The sequence below is a fragment of the Rhea pennata genome, chromosome 8 (genome assembly GCF_028389875.1).
Source record: "Rhea pennata isolate bPtePen1 chromosome 8, bPtePen1.pri, whole genome shotgun sequence".
NCBI classification, from domain to species: Eukaryota; Metazoa; Chordata; class Aves; order Rheiformes; family Rheidae; genus Rhea; species Rhea pennata.
Genome location: NC_084670.1, coordinates 19,277,869 through 19,297,493, shown reverse-complemented (window position 1 = coordinate 19,297,493; position 19,625 = coordinate 19,277,869). Strand labels below are relative to the sequence as shown.

General features: G+C 36.2%; 1 protein-coding gene across 8 annotated transcripts in view; it reads left to right on the top strand.

Moving 5' to 3' along the window:
- EVI5 (ecotropic viral integration site 5) overlaps positions 1 to 19,625 on the top strand; it is an 87,340-nt gene that overhangs the window by 17,388 nt on the left and 50,327 nt on the right. For all 8 annotated transcript variants that reach the window (XM_062581563.1, XM_062581569.1, XM_062581561.1 and 5 more), the window contains 11 exons: positions 728 to 917; positions 3,995 to 4,219; positions 5,282 to 5,356; positions 5,952 to 6,077; positions 6,910 to 7,053; positions 7,996 to 8,085; positions 8,197 to 8,294; positions 9,701 to 9,761; positions 11,751 to 11,804; positions 14,099 to 14,131; positions 14,686 to 14,832. In XM_062581563.1, the coding sequence (XP_062437547.1) occupies positions 728 to 917; positions 3,995 to 4,219; positions 5,282 to 5,356; positions 5,952 to 6,077; positions 6,910 to 7,053; positions 7,996 to 8,085; positions 8,197 to 8,294; positions 9,701 to 9,761; positions 11,751 to 11,804; positions 14,099 to 14,131; positions 14,686 to 14,832 (1,243 nt within the window). The remainder of the gene's footprint in view (positions 1 to 727; positions 918 to 3,994; positions 4,220 to 5,281; positions 5,357 to 5,951; positions 6,078 to 6,909; positions 7,054 to 7,995; positions 8,086 to 8,196; positions 8,295 to 9,700; positions 9,762 to 11,750; positions 11,805 to 14,098; positions 14,132 to 14,685; positions 14,833 to 19,625) is intronic.

The window sequence follows — 19,625 nt, the reverse complement described above, 5'->3', positions numbered from 1 at the left end:
CCATGTTTACATTATCCTTAATATTATGAATTGTATGATCGAGTAGGTGATTAACAGACTACTTTTGTTTAAAATTAGTCTGCTTTTTAGTACTTTGAGTACTTTCAGGGTATTTATCTTCCTTATGTTCTCTTTCTCTTTGTCAGAGAGTCTGGTGTGGAAAAGCTAGATTTTTGTCATTGTTGCAATAAAATTGAAGCCTCCTTGCTAGCACTTTATGCCTCACTCCCCTAACCCCCTTCTCTCTTCCCCAAAAAAGCAAACAAACAAACAACAAAAAAACACAACTAAACAAAAAAACTTACCCTTCTTCCCAGTGGGTCTGTTAATCTCCAACTGATGAGCGTATGGGGTAGGAGCTGGACTGGCAGAGTTTAATAATATGTTCTGTAATGTGATCTTTTTACTTAATAAAACCTAGTTCATGAGATCACAAAATGCTTATTAAAATCTCACTTCTCTTACAGTGTTGATGCATGATGTGATTTTTTTTCTGGTTGTTAAAAGGCTACAGTGTGAGCTCTTCTGTCTGCAGAATGTTTGGAGAGCTCAAGAAATATGAACAGTTCTTTTCAACTTTAGTCAAATGAATGCTGGGAAAACCGTTCCACTGCACCTTTGGGTGCATTCTTTGCAAAGAGGTTGGAAGAATTGACTTCTAAACAAACAATTAATAATGTAGTCCTGTGATTAGAAAAACTTGTAATTGTTTTTCTGTGCTTTGCAGACTCTTGGAGACAGATAGCAAATCCTTGCGATCAGTGAATGGCTCAAGAAGAAATAGTGGATCTTCTCTTGTATCTAGTTCTTCAGCGTCTAGCAATCTCAGCCATCTTGAAGAAGATTCATGGATCCTGTGGGGGAGGATTGTAAATGAATGGGAAGATGTACGGAAAAAGAGAGAAAAGCAAGTTAAGGTAGAAGTCACTAAGGGACACTATCTGTAGGATACACTTGTAATGTGTTATAAGTGATAGTTTTATCTCCTAGGAGACTTATTTTTTGATGCAAATATGTAATAGAAGCTTCCAATTTAATCTGCTTCCATTCCTAAACCTTAGTGCTACCTATGTAAGGGTTATCAGACTTTGATAGCCCTTACATACACTGGACTCAGTTTGGTCCAGTGAATGTCTCGTATAGAAAACTAGGTGCATTTACTGTATTTTGAATACTTCAGCCTTCAGTCTACTTATTTCCTTGAATACAGGAAAGACTCATTTTGTATTTCCAAAATGGGATTACGTTTTGTATTCTGTACTGAAAATGCATTTAAGGACATATGATGGCTTGATTTTTTTTTGTGTGTGTATAAGGATGCTATGACCGTTTTCCTCGCTTTTTAAAGTATTTTCAGAAGAGCTAATAATTATGTTGTACGAGACACTGATATGCCCTTTATGTTGACCCTGGGATGATCCTAAATAGAAGAATGTAGCCTCTGAATTCTGGTGTGGATTAGACAAATTTAGACCAGTTTTGTCCAGTCTGGATCAGTTGTAGGCATATATAGAAATAGATTTCAAGTACATTTTAAATCCAAATGAAAAAGCATCCAAGTCATTTGAACATACCTATCTTTTGGAGGCTGTTAACTGCAGCAATGTGGGGTTTTATTCATAGGCAAGCTTGTTCTACATTGGTCTTTTATTGGCACTAGTCTAGTTATTTTACATGCAGAATACAAATTTCAAGGTCTTTTGAGCAGTTCAAAGAGTGTATGAATAGGTTGTGGGAAGGCAGAGCAATAGGATAAAGTAAAGTGTTTTATGTGAAGTAGTTGTGGAGAGAGAACATGACTTGGGAGAGGAAAGGAGGGAAGAAAATGAATTCAAGCCTTTCTTCTTTCACAGTGAAAACAGTTTATGGAAAGGTGTTCCCAAAAGGCCGTGAAAAGAAAGCCACATGGACCTGGCAAGAGAAAGCAAAAGTAAGGGTAATAAGCAGAGCTAGTTGGATAGAATTCAGTATTCGAAGTGCCTGCATTTGGATTTTAAAGTGTTTGAACTCATTTTATAGTTGGACAAGCATAATTTGAGTATTTGACTAACATCCACTAAATATTTAAGTAAATTAAGAGAGCTTTCCTTTGCTGGTTAATTTGACTTTTGACTAAACAATTAGAATTGTTTAAACTTTGTCATTTTACAGTAGAATACAAGAGCAGCCATACATGCTTCCCAGTTGTGCCAGTAGATAACACTTTAGCTGCAGAACAATCTTTTTGACTTGACTGCAAAGGCTGGGGTTTAAGTTACTAGATAATCTGGGTTTTGATGTTGTAGACAATAAGGGTATATAAACTTGTGGTACATTATATATGCAGGAAGGTGAACTAATGTGTATTCAGTCCATGTCTCTTTGACCTAATTCAAAACTCTGTTCATGTTTATGGAGAGATTCTGAAAGATGACCTCAGAAGTCATGCTTTTCAGTGCCCATAATGCTGTGTAGAATAACATCACTTTAGTGCTGCTTAGTAGGTACATTTTCCTGGGATACTCCTGCTGTTCCTCTGGGAATGTTGGGGGGGGTAACCCTGTTACTTGATCAAGCAGGTATATGGTAACTTAAAGTAAGAAACCACTCGCTAGTACTTCACTATTGGTAGCTCTTGAGGTTGAGTTGACTGATCTAGTCTGTGATATGATAGTACATTGTTGACAAATGATATCTAGTGACAAATGTAGAAAGATGATGTTACAGCTGCTGTCTTGGGGTTAGAAATATTTCAGGAAATAATACAGGGTGGTATAGTTAAGTAGTAGATTGGACAAATATTTGGAGTTTAAAATCAGGTAATTAGTAACCATCAGGTTACTAAGATGGTCCTTTAGAAAGCTGGAAGACTTAGGAGGTTGAGCTTAGTGCTGCAGAGGTGCTAAACTCCAACAGTAGAGTTCAGACCTCACTTTAGAGAGGCTTCTGCTTTTGTGTTTATTTTTTGTTATCACAGTTGGATTTAACTAATCATCCTGACTCAGTATCTTCTAATATTAGGAAAAGTAGGCAAAATATTTGGAGAAACAGGAAAAAGGAAGTTTTATAAAAGAGAAGACTGCTCTGGTTTCAGAATAAGTACTAGCAAAATAAAACAAAAACAGCAGAAATAATAATAATAAAAATTGTTAAGTATTAAGGTACATAAATACTATTCAGATATTCTCTTTGAGTTCCTCTTATCTTGAAGAAAAATCTGCTGGGTCGGACTGATTTTAGTTGCAGAATGCAACTAAGGTAGTCTGAAAACTTTTGACTAGACTAGCAGCTGGACTCCTTTCTACTTATGCTTTCTGAAAAGACAGGCAGCAGATGACAAACTGGTACATACCCAGCTATCAGGGCGTCTGGAATCTGGTGCTTAGATCTATTTGGGAAGATTTAGACTGTGTAATAGCTATCTGATTTCCCCCCTCCTCCTTCCCCCCCGCCCAGGGAATTTAGTGTAAGTGAAGTTAACTCAAGAGGTATGAATTTAATGTTTTCTTGGTAGTGTCTGAAATTTTTATGTACATAAGAACTTGAAAACACAGGCACACCAGAAGAATTAGACAAAATTCGTCAGGTTTGTCAAATGACTTGTGCAGTTGTCTTGCTGCCTGTCTTGAATTATTTTCAGTGAGTGATTTCTTACATTTTAATCATAGACTACAAATAAAATTAAGGATGTTGTCTTTAATAGTTTGAGATTTTTTTTTTTTAGCTTGAATATTCAATTTAAGCAGCTTACTGTAAGAGATTACTTTCACTTGCTGTTTTCTCCGCCAGAAAGGACCTTGGCTTCTTACTTTTGTTAGCTACCAATGATTTATCAGGCTAAGTTGGAGTTAATACATTGTGAGCTGTGTAATTGGTTTTACATGAGATAGATTCTTTCCTAAGTTGTGAGGAACTTCTTGTTGAAATGTTTCATTTGAAAGCTGTTCTATAGACTTGTGTGTTCATGCTTCTAGGAAACACTGAATTTTTTTTTGCCTTTTCCCTTGTGTTTTAGGAACTTGTTCGAAAAGGGATACCTCATCATTTCAGAGCAATTGTTTGGCAACTCTTGTGCAGTGCTCAAAGCATGCCAATTAAGGATCAGTATTCAGAGCTGTTGAAAATGACTTCTCCTTGTGAGAAACTAATAAGAAGGGACATTGCTAGAACATACCCTGAACATGATTTTTTTAAAGAAAAAGACAGCCTTGGACAGGAGGTTTTATTTAACGTAATGAAGGTAAGTCAGTATCTCGTCCATGAAAACATGTTAGCAAAAATGTTAGCAGCAGAGTTTTGGAAATAATTTGCCTTTGTATATCTTGAACTCGTATCAATTTCAAATGTTCAAGGTGTTTTTGAACTTGTTCGACTTGACACTGAAATGGTCTACCAAATCATCATATTCCCATTTCAAAGATGGCTTTCAAATACTGTATTCCAATAACTAATATTAGATGTTTTAAACCTCTTATAAAATGAAATCATTAACAAGTTTGTATTAAAACAGAATCACATGTTAACTGCTAATAGTATAGTAGAATACAGTGTGCTATAAAGAGAAGTAAACATTAGAATTTATTAAGACAATGTTGTAAATCAAAACTGGCATTGAGTTTTCAAGCATTTCTGAACCTGCCTGTGGTAGCATAAAATGGCATGTACAAGCTAATGTGCAGTTGTCACAAAGCTCACATGCAAAACCAGAATACCACCATGAAATTGACTTTTTTTCCCCCTTATATTGCCTCTATTGTACTGAAGTTTAAATTTAGAAAGATGGACTTTCTCCATATCACATAGTGATTTGGAATCCTGCCAACTTTTCTGTTGAAACTAACTTCCATAGCTCTTAAATGAAGCAGCTGCCTGCCTTCAGCTGTGCATAAAACCTGGAACTGCTCTGAGAAGGACTGTAGCATTGCCGAGGCTCCATCTCCTGCTGTTAGAGTTGAGGCTGGAGAGAGAAGTAGGTAACCTTGTTGTGCAGTTTAAAAAGACATCACAGACAACTGGCATAGACTTGGCAAATTCCTCTAGTATGTTTTTCAGGCATACTTAAGTTCTTACTTTGTAGACTATCAGAGTAAGATTTATATCCCTTTGTAGCAGCAGGTAACAACTAGAATATCTTACTAAACAGATTTCTGAATAGGACTTCTATTTTTTCTTTTTGAGAAGAAAGAGCAAGCTATAAGTAATGAAAACTGAGCTGTTAATAAAAATCAGAGCAGAAGCTCTGATCCTGTTCTGTTACTCGTGATGTTTTAATTTTTCAAAGTCTTAAAACTTTATTTCCTAGGCTTACTCTTTAGTGGATCGTGAGGTTGGATACTGTCAAGGAAGTGCTTTTATAGTGGGATTACTGCTTATGCAGGTAAACATGATATTATAGAAGAAATGCAAACTTTTAAATCACTGTTTGAATGCATAACAGTATGGAGTTTTTTGTGATGGGAATTTTCATAATAGCTTTTTAATCACTTGTTACAATGGAGTTGTCAAGGGCAATCAGTCTGTGAATCAAAGTAGCTTTATTCTCAGTGCTTCTGTCTTTACCAGGAAGATACAACTTTTCTGAGTGGGAGAATATATTTATTTCTCAGAACTACCATAGAACTGCAGGCTTGAGGGTTATTTGGGGGGAGATTTTTTAGCTGTTAGTGAACTTCTCTTTTCAGATTTGACATTCATCTTCCTCATAGTTCAAATGAAACTTCACGATTTGATAATCTTAAGGCTACCTTTATTTTACTGCCTTTGTTCTAAGTGAAGGTAGGTTACACTGTCAGAAATTTTGCAGAACCCTATTGTGGTTTAGAAATTACTTTGAGGGTTTTGGTATATACGGAAGTTTTACTATAGTAATTAGTTATAAATGCCTTAAACAAAACCCCCAAAACCTCTCACTTTGATACAACTTTACATTTGTCCACCATTTTCACTATGCTTTTTTTCTGTTTTTAATATAGATGCCAGAAGAAGAGGCATTTTGTGTATTTGTTAAATTAATGCAAGATTACAGACTGCGAGAACTGTTTAAACCAAGCATGGCTGAACTGGGCCTTTGTATGTACCAGTTTGAATGCATGATACAGGTACATATGAAATCCATTTAATTTTCTCATAGTAATTCCCATTGCTCCTTGTTATTGGAGAGCAGGCCTGTCTGTTGGCTGACAGGCTGTTCTCCAACAGTAGCTAGTTTCAGGACCTGAAGTGAATGCCATATGGCTGTGTGATCTATGTTTTAGCCTTTGTCAGACAGTGACTGGCTTTAAACACAAATGTGAGGATTTGTATTGTCACATTTTAAGCATATGAATGTCTATTTTTTTTGAGTCCAAGACTCTAGAAGTACTTAATTTATGTGCCCCTTCTCCCCATTTTTTTTAATGTAATTTAGAAGGTGCCCTCATGCCCAGAGTTCAGCTGCTCTCAGATTTGGGTTACAGAAAACTTGCTGCCAGGTCAGAATGGCAGAAACAAAGGGGTTTGGGTTTTGTTGTCTCCCTCTTTCCTTCCTCTAGGAAGTGACCAGTTCACTGTGCGTGTGTGTGGGGGGGGGGCGGGGGGCGGGTTGCATAATACACACACTGCTAAGACGTAGGGCCCTAGAGCTCTCCAGCTATGACTCTAGCCATTCCTGATACGACTTAGGGAACTGCAAGCCTTTGGTTTGCTAGTAAGATCAACAAGTGTTTTTAGTAACTTGTGCTGTGTAGGGTGGAAATGCTGTATTCTCTACTGAACTTCTGTGGCATGGTTGGTTGTAATGATCAGAATGTCTTCTAATGCAGTGTTATGAAGCTGTTGATTGATTCATCTCTACCAAATACTGATATTTTCTTTTTTTTTCTAGCTTTGTCAAAACCACACAATAAAACTACCAGCAGAAGCTTAACATGTTTTTTCTAATCTTCTTTCCAGGAGCAGCTTCCAGAGCTTTATGTGCACTTTCAATCTCAGAGTTTCCACACTTCTATGTATGCATCATCATGGTTTTTAACTATATTTCTTACAACTTTTCCACTACCAATTGCAACAAGAATATTTGATATCTTTATGTCTGAGGTAACTACTTAATAATAATATGTTCTATTTCAAGAGTAGCTTTTAAAGCAATTGTTTAGGTGGTGGTATAAATTCCATTCAGATCAGCAAGTCTCAAATATTCTTGCTTTTTAGTTATTACGCTTATTGAAGTATTTTGAGAAGGAAAGATATCTGTGCCTACCAAGGAAGAGCAAATAGATCTGTGAATGTATGTTTTTTTTATATGTAAATTTGCACTCTAAGTGCAACTGAAGAGTTATCAAATCTACTACATGTTTTGGATGCAACACCAATTGCATTTCATACAGTTAGAACATCAGTTTCTTAATAATAGAGTGAGTGGGTGGAATGAGGGTGGAAAACTCTGCTGCTTCCAAGCTGAAGTTAAAGCTCTGCGAGGATATGCAGAATAGGAAGAAGCAATGCTGCAAATTCTGCAGAGCTATTGTCCAGATGACAAGCAGTAGCCAAATACATGTATTCAGTGCCATTATCAAAATGTCACGTAAGGCATGCTCAGAATTAGAGCCTCAAATGTCTGTAGTTGGTAGCAAACCAAAGCCTGTTCTTCCTCTACGATAATCTTTTAAAGACGTTAAGTCAAAGGTGCCTCTTCTCAGCTTACGCTTAAATGCTCAAGGTAGTATACATGAGTAAAGCATTTCCTTGTATTGATTTAAGTAGTTTAACTGTGGCATGCCATGTCTGAAATTAAAATACTTTTTTGAAAAGTATATTCTTTGAGAGCGGATACAAACAAATGAAACTTTGGATAAAAGCTGATGTAGAGAACACCTGTAGCTGAGTGTTTTTACCTCAGCATTTTTTTTTCAGTAGGGTTTTTTTGCTTGTTTAGGAAGCTGGGTGAGTTCTCAAACAGTAGTAAATATTAGATTCGCTATTGTTCTATACTGTTAACAATGCCATAAATAATTGTTGAATATTTTAATGTTTTTTCAGGGTTTAGAGATAGTATTTCGAGTAGGTTTAGCAGTTCTTCAGATGAACCAACCAGAGTTACTGCAACTTGACATGGAAGGAATGTTACAGGTAAATTAAGGTTACAGTAATCATAATAGATGTCTGAAATGCATGTGAAGCACATAAGTGTATGTTTCTTTGCATCTATTAAATGTAATTTTGTGCTCTGATTGCTTTTAGCATTTTCAAAAGGTCATTCCACATCAGTTTGACAGTGGTCCAGACAAATTAATCCAAGCATCTTACCAAGTCAAATACAATGCAAAAAAGATGAAAAAGTAGGTATAACATTTTGAGAAAATAGTTCATACTGTTGCCAAGAGTTGTTTTTTGTTTGTGTATCTTAAACTAGTTATTCAGTATTTTAGTTTGACTCTTTCTTGCTTAATTTTTGGGGTTTTTATACTATAAACAGTTAAAATTGAAGTTTTATCAGCCAGAAAATTCTTCTAAATTGGTATTTGCTTTTTCTGAAATATAATGAAACTGTCTTATGTATTAAAATAACCCTAAAAATGCCTTTGATGAAAGCTGCAACAGGAGTTCCCTTCCAACCTTACCCATTCTGTGATTGAATAGAGCCAGCAGGCTTTTGTGAAGGTGAATTAGGCAAGGGAGATTAAATTTCTCTGTGGTTTTAAGAATTATGATTCTGAAGTCTTACCTTTCAGGAACTGCAGAACTATTAACACAGTATTAGAAAGTATATGTGATCTAGATAAGGTCAGTTTAAAATCTAAATTGATGAAATTTTGTAATGCCATTGAGAATTGTGACAAAATAGATTACATGTACTCATGCTCTTTTCTGCCTTTCATAGATAGGCATATTTTGCTAAGCCAAGTTGCATACCTTGCCTTTTTCCAGGGTTAGGTTTGGCATTTCCTCCAATCTTAAGTTGGGCCCTTGGCTATAGTACACAGTATATTCAATGTTCGGTTGTACTTGGCCCTTGCAAATTGAATTTATCTGTCCTTCTGTTGGCAGCCTGTGACCAATGCTGTACACTGAGCAGTCGGTTTTCTCTAAAACCCAAAATACAAACAGTAACAGTTTTCAGGGAAAATGCTTTCTCCGATAGCCAGTACAAATGTATGTAGCTTAAAATCATACCATTCAGAGTCTAAACACTTGGTCACTGTCTGCAGAGGCATTGTATACCTCAGCTTGCTTTTCTTGTGTGGTTGCTACCCTTTCCGTAAGAGACAATTTTGTTGTTTGCTATAGAGGGGCAAAAATTGTGTGAATGAGTTTTAAGATTTTTGTTTTGAATCTCTTTGTATTCTCCTATTGTCCAAACTCTGTCGTCTTTTGGCTTAATGTAGTGAGTTGGTCATTTTATAATTACGTTGAGTTGTTATTGCAAAGTAGCTCCAAATCATCTGAGGTATGTTACCAAGACTACACAAGCGGACACCTGCACTGCGGAGTGCTGGTTCAGAGTCTGTTCATATCTACAGGAGTCTTTATTCTGATGTTTAAATTAGTTTTAATGTCTAGTCAAAATATTTACAGGAGGAGTACACTGGCAACTCTCAACTGGTTGGCTAAACACAGGAAATATCGATAATGTGCACCTCTTAGCAGAAAAAAACTAAGAGAAACTGTTGCATGTTAGGCATTGCACCAACAAGTAAATTATCTTGAATTTTTCTAATCAGCACTTACTCTTTCTAATTTTTAGGTTAGAAAAAGAATACACTACAATAAAAACAAAAGAAATGGAAGAACAAGTTGAAATTAAAGTAAGGCTTAGACTCAACATTTATTTCTGGAGCAATTTAATTCTTGCTGTGGGTTACTTGTTTGACCTATATCTTTAGTGGAATATGTTGTAATTGAGGTCCCAAAATCTCCCTTAAGCATTTGTATTTAGACTGACTGTTCAAAAAGAACATGTACAGTGGAATGATTGAGGATTCTAGTGGGCACAATTAATGGAAGATCACTGGTAGAGACTTGCTGCACTTACAAAACTTTGATTACTTTCTGCTGACTAAACTTTGATTACAGCCTTTTTCAGAGGTTCCCAGTGTGCTGTTTCAGGTGTAGGCCTCCCAGATGGGAGGCTTTGGAAAGCATATTAAAGGAGAGCTTAATACCATGAAGTCTTGGGAATGGTTTATCATTGTGGGGTTTTTTTTTTGAGATTTTGATTTTTTTTCATTTTTTGGTTGAAGGTTAAGTGTTTTCTGTTTAGTTGTTCTGTTTCTTTTGGAGCTTCTGCAATTGATACATAATGTGATTGACCTGTGAGTTAAGCTCTGTTTAGAAAAGTTTTTTTTTTTTTTTTTTCCCTTTTACTAACTGACCTTCCTATCTCTACTAATTATTGTGTCTTTTTGCTTTCAAGGTACAAATAGGCTTTTGCCTGCCCTCTGTTTACTTATTTTTTTTCAGCATGATGTTTAAGCTGAATTTGCTTCCTTGTATTGTGTGTGTTAGTTCCATCAGCGAAGGCAGGGGGAGAAGTGAGGTAGGAATGTGCTGTGCGAAGGTTAGTAGAGGGAATCTGAACCCTTCCTTCTTCCTTTCCCGTACTAGTCATTTTGCCTTCCAATATCATGTTCTAAAGCATTGATTCTTCAGAAAAATTTGGTGATGTACCTCCGGGAGCACAAAGGTGTTCGAAGCCTTTTCTAAAAGTTTATCCCTATGGCAGCAAGGCAGTCAGTGGCAGTATCGAACCTTTGTCAGGGCCTGCTCTGATGGCTTTTTCAGATTAGATTTGCAGGTCTTAAAGGCTAGCTCTTTGTAAAATGGGAGGGAATGATACCCTTAGGATAACTTTCAATCTGAGAAATTTAATTGATGATTGAAACTCTTCCTTCTCAACCACCTCTTTCCTACCCTACCTTATCCCCCCCCCCCCCCCCCAAAAAAAAAGCAAACAAAATTCCTCAAACCATAGCAACCTGAAGTAGAATATTTACTGTTTGAATATTTTCTAGGCTGCCTTTTGGGAAAGGGAGACTTGAGGTCTAAACCTAAGTGTGTAAGATTCAGCTAACTGTTGCAATTTTTATAAAGAAACCAATTTCTGACTGACTCTCTAGGTGTTAAAAAAAAACTCTTGTAGTTTATGGAGATAAAAATGAGCATGTTGAGTCTGCCTCTCACGCTGGAAGAATAAAGCATTGCCAAACTAATATCCGTATGTCTATTCTTACGGATGGAGATCTTCTCTACTCGAATACTGACTGCTAAAATTTATAGAAAAATGCATTAATAAAATATGCTTTTCCATTCAATTCTCAGGTTTTGGGTAGGTGAATTAAATAATTCTCAGTATAACTTCTTACAGATGAAATAAAATATGATTATATAACAACAAAATATTGGGAAGGAAACCTTGTATCAGTCTTCTATTAGCACCTCCTAGTGCAGTGGGAGGAAATGCACTTTCATGTCCCTTCACCTTGAGGACTGCCTCCAGTTCTGTTTATGAAGAGGAGGCTGCCAAACCTAGTGATGTTATGTGGTTAAGCTCTGTGGTTCACTTGTGCACACATTGCTTTCAGTGAACACACAGACATAATGTCTTATCTTTGCTATACCAAGCTGTTTAAAACTCCTCTTTTGAGTTGGTACATCATAAAAACTTGCTGTAACTTGTTTTCTATTTATACTTATTTTTTGTAAGTGTCATAATGATCTTAAAGGCTGTGTACTTGGCTTTTAGCAGACTTTAAATTCTTAACTCGAGAAACAATTCTGAATAATTTCTCTTGCAGAGGTTACGAACTGAAAACAGACTCTTGAAACAGCGCATTGAAACATTAGAAAAAGTAAGTATGTTGGTGACTAGATTTAATTTATACTATTTTATTACAGAATTGCCATCAGTTTAAGTATATGAAATGGGAATCTTGTAACTATAGCTCATTAGTTTTTTTCCTGCTAATCTGCAGTATTTACTAACAAATAGCATGGTAATAACAAATATTTATAAGTAGTGCCCTTAATTGCTAGGTTAAGTCAGTTATGCGTGGATCTTACTGAATGTATGAAGCTGAACATTTTCACATATGCCAACTTTTATTATACATTTTGTTCCTTAATAATTAGAAAAGTCTCTTCAAAATACAAAGGGCTACATGAAATAGTGGGGTTCTTGGGTGGAAAAGAGGTTATTGTGAGAGAATCTTCTTGCTTCTGGAAATGTGAAGTTACTAGATAGTTTTATGTAAGAGCAAACTGAAGGACCTAGCAGAGGCCAGAGAAGCAGTGATGGAAGCAGGTTATTTCATTGCTACTTAATTCAACAGTAGAGGGCTGTTGTAACATTCACAGTCAATATAGAAAGCCTGCTGCCTTTACTTCACTTTGCAGTTTTGTATTTTGCTAGAAATTGAGATGGGAGGGAGGGAAGGGAAAGCTAAGTTTTTTTTTTTTTTTTTTTTTTTCTTTTTTCTTCCAAAGGTTAGTCTGGCATAAAGTTTTGTTAGGTTCCTTGTAATTGGATATCACCTTCAATGTGTGCATCGAACTGTTGTGTTGTCGCCAACATGCTGGCATTGCTCTCTGGCCCCTTCTGTATTTGGATCCTGCGCTGCTTTGGCAGGTTGCACTGGGGCAAGTCTGGTCTGGAATGAAGAAAGTTCTTACCTGTCTTATTTGGCCATGTTAACTGTCTTTCTCCAAAAGAAATTAAACATTTTGAATTGCAACCAGTTGTTCATATATCATGGGGAGGAAAAGGGCAGAGATTCAATCTACAGTAACATGACTGAAAGGTGTCACATTTCAGATAATAAATCTGTTACAGTTTCTTGGAGAAACTGTCGAACTATGTCAAATTCTGTGAACAAATAGTTTTATAAACATCCTCATGTTTCAAATATTAAAGTGTTAGTAAAATTAATTGTAAAGAACAGGCTGTTTTTTAGAAGCTGGAGACTGTAGTGAATCATTTCAGTAATTTTATGGCAAATATATAATAGTAAATATCCATGACTTAACTTGCAGAGGAGTGGGGTTTTGTTTTTCTGTTGCTGTTTAAATATCAGAGTGTCAGTGGAAAAACTGTCAGACACTACAAATTCTTAAATTTAGAATGCATTTTCACAGTATCCCTGTCTGACTAGTTGGAATTAGAACAGTTCAAAATCAGATAAATGTTATCTGTTGACAAGAATTTCTGGATATTGTTGCAGCATCTGAAGAACAGATCATAAAGTGTGAACAAAAGCGTTCAGTTCTTCTATTAAATTGTGTTTTTCTGAGTAACTCCTCATCCTAACATACATAACTGTGATTTCCTTAGTGTGCCTTGATGAACTTCTTACCTTAGCTTCTCCCTATAATAGTTCATACCAACAAATTTGAACTTTAATAGCAATTCCAAGGACAAAGATGACTTAACTGTCTGCCGAGAGATGTGTTCTCTGTTGTAGAGTCTGCAGAAATCTATTGCTTTTAAGGGTAATAGGGTGGAAGTGAAATTTTCTGCACAGGACATTTAAGGAACTTGAAGGAAACTGCAAGGAAAGAGACTATATAAACTGTTGATTTAGTTACTGTTAGAATTTAGTGAAGCAAAATATTAACCCTCAAAGTTGAAGTTTTCTACTTTTCATGGCTGTCAGTTTGCACCATCTAACTTTCTTGCTTTATCTTTTTCAAAGCTTTAGTCCTGCATGAATACCTCTGCGCTTAGTGAAGTTTCTAATGTGCTCAAATTATGCCTGCCTTTCATGTTGTGGATGGACCACAGATCACCTCTTGCATCCAGCTACTAGATCATATCAGATACTGTGTACTAACTTCTGCTATTAAGGACAGGCTGTTCAGATAAAAATATCTCATCTTCTGTAGGTGGACTTCAAATGTTATGAAGTCCAGCTTTGAGAACTTCTTGTATCAATTGGTAAAATGTGTTAAATTGTTTAGAAAAACTCCGCTTCCTGAGACTTTCAGAAAGAGCTGCTTTAGTTTGCCTGAAGAGTTATTAGTTTAGAAAGAGGTTGTACTGAAAGTGGGTAGAATTTGGGCATGTTTTTTTCTTGCTCTTGATTTTTTTTTTTCTTTTATCACTCCTATGTTTCTTTTTCTTATTCCTATCTGAATTTTTCCTTTATAGGAAAGTGCTTCCTTGGCAGATAGATTGATACAGGTATAGTCCTTTAGTCCTTTACCATATGACTCTGTTCCTACTCAGAAAAATAGAAAATTTGCTTTAATGCATGCATATTTGCATGTGTTTAAAAAATATATCCCTACCTTGTTGATTTGGAGATAAATGCATAGCTAACTTCTTACTACAATTTGTTTAATTTTATATATTAAAAACATATGAACCCAATACCTGCATGTTATAATATTTTTTTCTAACCTGATGTAAACTTTTAGTACAAATTCCTATTACAAATGTTCTAGTGTTGTATTAACAGTGAAATTGAATATTGCAGACTTAAATCTGTGCATGTACAAATGAGTAATATTGCATGAATGAAATCTTGAATGCAGGTGCACAACTGAGCTTGCTAGAAAGATGCCAAACTGTAATAAAATACTAAAGCAGCTATTTAGTACTGCATTGTCCTGAAATCTTTATTTGTGCTCTGTGCTGTTTGCAAAAGCAATCTGATAAAATAAGTAGCTAAACGTCACGAAGGCAGTCTGTCTTGGATCTGTCCTCAATTGCTTTAAAAAGAATTATGTCCTAAGGGACAAGTGACAAGGGCCCAGGAGGCTGAGGAAAACTACCTCATAAAACGGGAGCTGGCCACCATCAAACAGCAGAGTGATGAGGCCATTACTAAACTGGAGCAAGCTGAGAATACCATCAGGGAGCTCCAGCAGCAGCAGCAATGGGTAAGGAGCCTGGCAGCACCTCATCTCATGGTTTTCAATCACTTATGTCTATTTTTCCTCCTCATGACACAGTCCGTATGCTGTCCTTATAAATGCTAATTTGTTGTGATTTGCATTATTAAAATTACGTAAATTTGACTAAATGCTATTTTTGTCAGTTTTATACTGGTAAAAGATTGGATTCATAATCTTGGATAAACTTATTTAAAAATGAAAAAAATACCATTCAGTACCTCTTATTAAAAATCTAGCCATTCCTAATTGTGTCACTTTGCTCAATTTGAGAATTGGTTCATAATGCCCTTAGTTAGTGTTTCATGTAAATCATTCCCTTCTGTGTAACTTCTTCTGCATACCTACTTTTTTCTAGCATGTTTAAATTCAGTTCTTGCAAAACAAATAGAAGAGGGTTGACACTTGGTTTGGAGTTGCAGACTTTAATAAAAGGTTTGGGTTTTGATTTTGTTTAATATATATGGCTGCTGAAAGACAGTTATTTTTCTGCTCTATCTGAATGTGCCTTTTTAAGGTGTTTTAATTTATGTAATGTGCAAGACTTCAGAGGATTATTCTAAGACCGGAGTTGCTTCCTCTAAGCTGTTTGTGAAGTCCTAGATGACCTCTCCTGAGAGAGAGAGAGAGATGCAATTTATGCAGTCTTCATTTGCTGAATAAACTATGCCCTAGCACTGCTGCTGTTAATATGCTTGTATCCCTTTAAACAAGTGGTATTCAGGTACTACTTGGAAGCTTTGGGCACCTCTAGCTTGTGACTAAAATGTTAACTTTTTAGAAGTCAGCTCAGTGCAGCTGCTTACTAAGGACAATAAGTTTGGTTCACACTTTCTCCACCAAAGCTCTGACAATACTTGCCTATCTTCTTGGAAGATGGAGAAGAGATTTTTAGACTGAAAAAATGATTTAACTGGAATGGAATATTACAGAAAGTGTATTATGTTTAATGCGTTTCAGCATGCAAATGCGTATTTTAGAATAGTCACAAGGATCTTTATTGTACTTAAGTGATCTGTGGCTCTATAACATCTAATATCTAATATTGCTTTTCATTTTATTATTTTATTTGAAGAAATTACGGTCAAGAAAGTTGGGATGTTCTAATGATGCTTTCCAAACTCATGGATATGTTACAATCTTTGAAGTGAAATAAATGTTTATAGACTGGGTAGCCATTTGTTTTACTATCTGATTGCCACAGAATACCTGGTTTTGTGCAGTATTTGAGGAGGCATTTTAGTGACACCATGTTACTTATGTGTATTCAATTGCAAGTCACAAAACAGGACTAAAATTCCATGTTAAAATAAGCTTGTGAATTCATGATTAAACTTGCTGAACTATGTTTACCTGTTAATTGCTAGCTTTCAAAGTCTTACTGCCCATCACTTTGAGCCATGCAGCTTGGCTAGACATGGAAGCTGATCCTGAGCAAACCTGCGCGTAGCACTGCCTGGATTGGAGCTGTGAGGACAGGAGCAGGGGCCGATACTGCAGGAGTGGAGAGAAGGCAAAATGTACGGGTAGGATAGGCAGCGAAGCGCCGCACTTCTGAACGTGCGTGCTTGCAGCCTTGTTCTCCTCTGTGTGCATGTGGATGTGGCTGCAGGAGATAGTCTGGCTTGGAGCTAAGGTTGTAAACTTCTACAGCTGTAGAGGGATCCTGCCTCAAAACTGCCTAATTTTGGCAGTGTAAAGAATTACTGTGTTACTGGAGATGATCTGAATTAACCTAATGTGGTGAAAGGTGTTGAGGTGGTTTGTATTAATAGTTCCCTAGCTGCTTCTGCATTGGTGAGGTTTGTATTTGAACAGGTTTTTAACTTTTTCCAAGCATGGGAACAGAAGCAACAAATGTGAACACAGTGAATGCATTTAGGGCACCACCTAGTGGAAATCTATGGATTTCTTTTAAATTTTGGAACTTTATTTTGTTATGTAAATTACACTAGTAAATCTTTTTGCTGTTTTTTAATGGCAGTTGCTTTGTTCTTGGTAATACTTATCTTCAGTATTATCTTATGAATACTTTCTTTGTTGCTTTTTCTCCAGTGATTTCAGTTTATTGTGATCATTAGAAATAATTGTACAGTGGTTTTATCCTAATAAATGGTTGTGTTTTAACTGTGGTTATTTAAAGGTACAGTGCCTATCACATATGCTTCATAGTCTACATACATCTATTCCTGTCTTGAGTCCTCTGTCTCAGCATGATATGAACTGTAAAGTTTGGGTATGAATTAGAACCTCTGAATTATCAAAAAAAAAAAAAAAAAAAAAATCTCAAAGGGTACTTGCAGCTGCCTCTCAGTTCTTCCAACACCATCATAATTTTTAGGGGAAAAAAAAATCCTCCTTATTTTAATTCATGAGGTAAAGAGAAACATGAGTTGACTTGCCTTTTTTTGGTAGCAAAAGTATTCTTTGTAATATCTCAAAGTTAACTTGTATGCTTGGGGGGAAAAAAAAGAAAAAAATATATGTTTGCATTTAAATACTATCCAGGGTTTATGCTCACTGTTCTGTGAGATTTGATCCCACAGGATGAAGTGGGATGTGAACCATTGAAGGTGCCTCTGGGTTGGAGGAGTGGGGGGTTCTCCCTGGCAGCACTTCTGAGAGGCTGAACACAGGTGGCTACAGGAATATCCCTTTGACAGAAGGCAATGCCAGAAAATCAAATCACATGTAACCTTACAATTTTCCTGTGTTGAAATATTCATAGGAAGTTTTGACTTGAACCAGAATGACTTTGTTGTAGGTTCCCTGGGTCTGGTTGGGGAAGTATAATATTTTACTACTTTTAAAAAAGAAAGGAAAGTCTGCTGTACTTTTTTAGATGACCTGATGATAATGCACATACAAAATGTTATTAAATCAAATGTATTCTACATATTTCTAAATACATTTAAGTTTATTTGGGATTGAGGGAGATAAGTTGAAAATGTGAAGTTCCAGTCTCAAGCCTCATTTAATTTTACTTTGGATACTAACTTTCACATCCTAATAGAAAACAACTAGGTCAGTGCAAGCTTTTTACAAACAATATAACCTGTGAAGTTCTGTTATGTTGCAAACCAGGGAGGGAAAAGTAATTGTAAAGCTAGCAGCTTCTGAAGTGTTCAGGGAGCTCACAGGTAGCAGCTGCACCAGCTTTAGCTACCCAAATGTTGGTCTGAAAGAGAATGGTAATGATTTTGTTTTACCTAGTGTATCTTTTAAATAAATAAATTTGCCAAAGGCTTCTGGATGCAGTTGGTAACTAAAAGACTAAGAGGAAGGTGGTTTCTTCCCCATAGTGTTGGTAAACTAAGAGCTGCCTGGAGGAAGCTGTGCTGACTGCAGCAGGGCCCGGCCGGCAGCGAGGGACGGCGTCCGAGGCTGGGCAGCCAGCCTGGTCTGACGTACCTCGAGAGTCATGCTCTGAGGGGGCTTCTCTTCTGCTGTGTTTTTGTTTTGATTTGATTTTTGTGTGTGTAGGTTTTATTTTTTTTAACTAAAAAAGTTATTTCTGTTGGATTCATAAGTGCAAATTGGGATTTTTTCCAGTTAAGTACAGCTCTATGGCACAAATCTTGATCTTTGAGTGATATGACTTGTGACCATGTACTTAGTTATCTTCATGGCAATACTATAATGTACAGCTTTTTTTCAGGAATGGATGCCAGAGTGACTGATACAAAGGTGCATAATAACTAATCTAGGAAGTATGTGCTTGTAATGGAGCATTGCAATGTTGTGGAAGACTTCACTTTATTTTATGATGTGTTTTTTTTTTAATTGTTATAAGTTGCTACCAAAAACCAGAAAATATAAATACTTTATTTAGGAAAGTGCTACAGCTGGTTATTAAATGCATAAATAAAGTTAGCTGGGCAGCTGCTGAATGATCCATTAGTTGCCCTTCAATATAGGTACTAGAAAGGCTCTTTGATCTGTATAACTACATGTAGCAATCTAGAGTTAGGGAAATATCAGGAGCGGTGGAATCTCAGTCTCAGACTTTAACATCTAGGGGGTGTTGGGAAGAATAACACATCCAGTTGTGTGAAGCCAAGCAAGGATTTGTTTCTTTCAGAAGCGGGTGGCTGTAGAACTACATTTTTAGTACTGTATAATATAGAGGCATCTGTTCAACACATGCTAAATCAAAGTAATACTTCCATGGTTAAAGCACTTAATTGGAATCCATATTTCCAATTACCAGTTGCTTTTTTCTTTGCCATAAATCCTAGAGCTTAAGGCAAACATGTAAAAACAGATTTTTACTAAACATGTCAGTCCAAAAAGTGAATTTTTGAACTTTTTAGCTAAATTTACTAATTTTGGTAACTTCATATAACATAAGAACCATCCTTCACCTGTTCAGGCTTTTTGAAGAAGCAAAACTCCTAGCTTTGAACTCTGCAAGTTTGCATTTAAGTTTGTTTTAATTTTGGTTGTGCTTCTTTGGCAGGCTGTCAAGACTGTTTTAAGTTTGTGATTGAATACATAAATACTCATAATATATTCCTTAGGCAGGTTACATTTAATGACAATTAAAAATTGCATGACTTGTGCCTATAACTGGCTAAATATCTTACCTTCTTACCCTCCCAAATACTCATTACTTCACAAACATCAGTTAGGTTTTTGTAGTCCCAAACTGGCTGTAGTACACTTGCACATTGTTGTAAAATTAGGATATATTTAAGTAATTCTTCAGATTGCGATTTCCTCAGTTTCCTAGAAAGTATGGGAGGATTTTGTACCCAACAAAAGCATGCTATGTGTTCTTC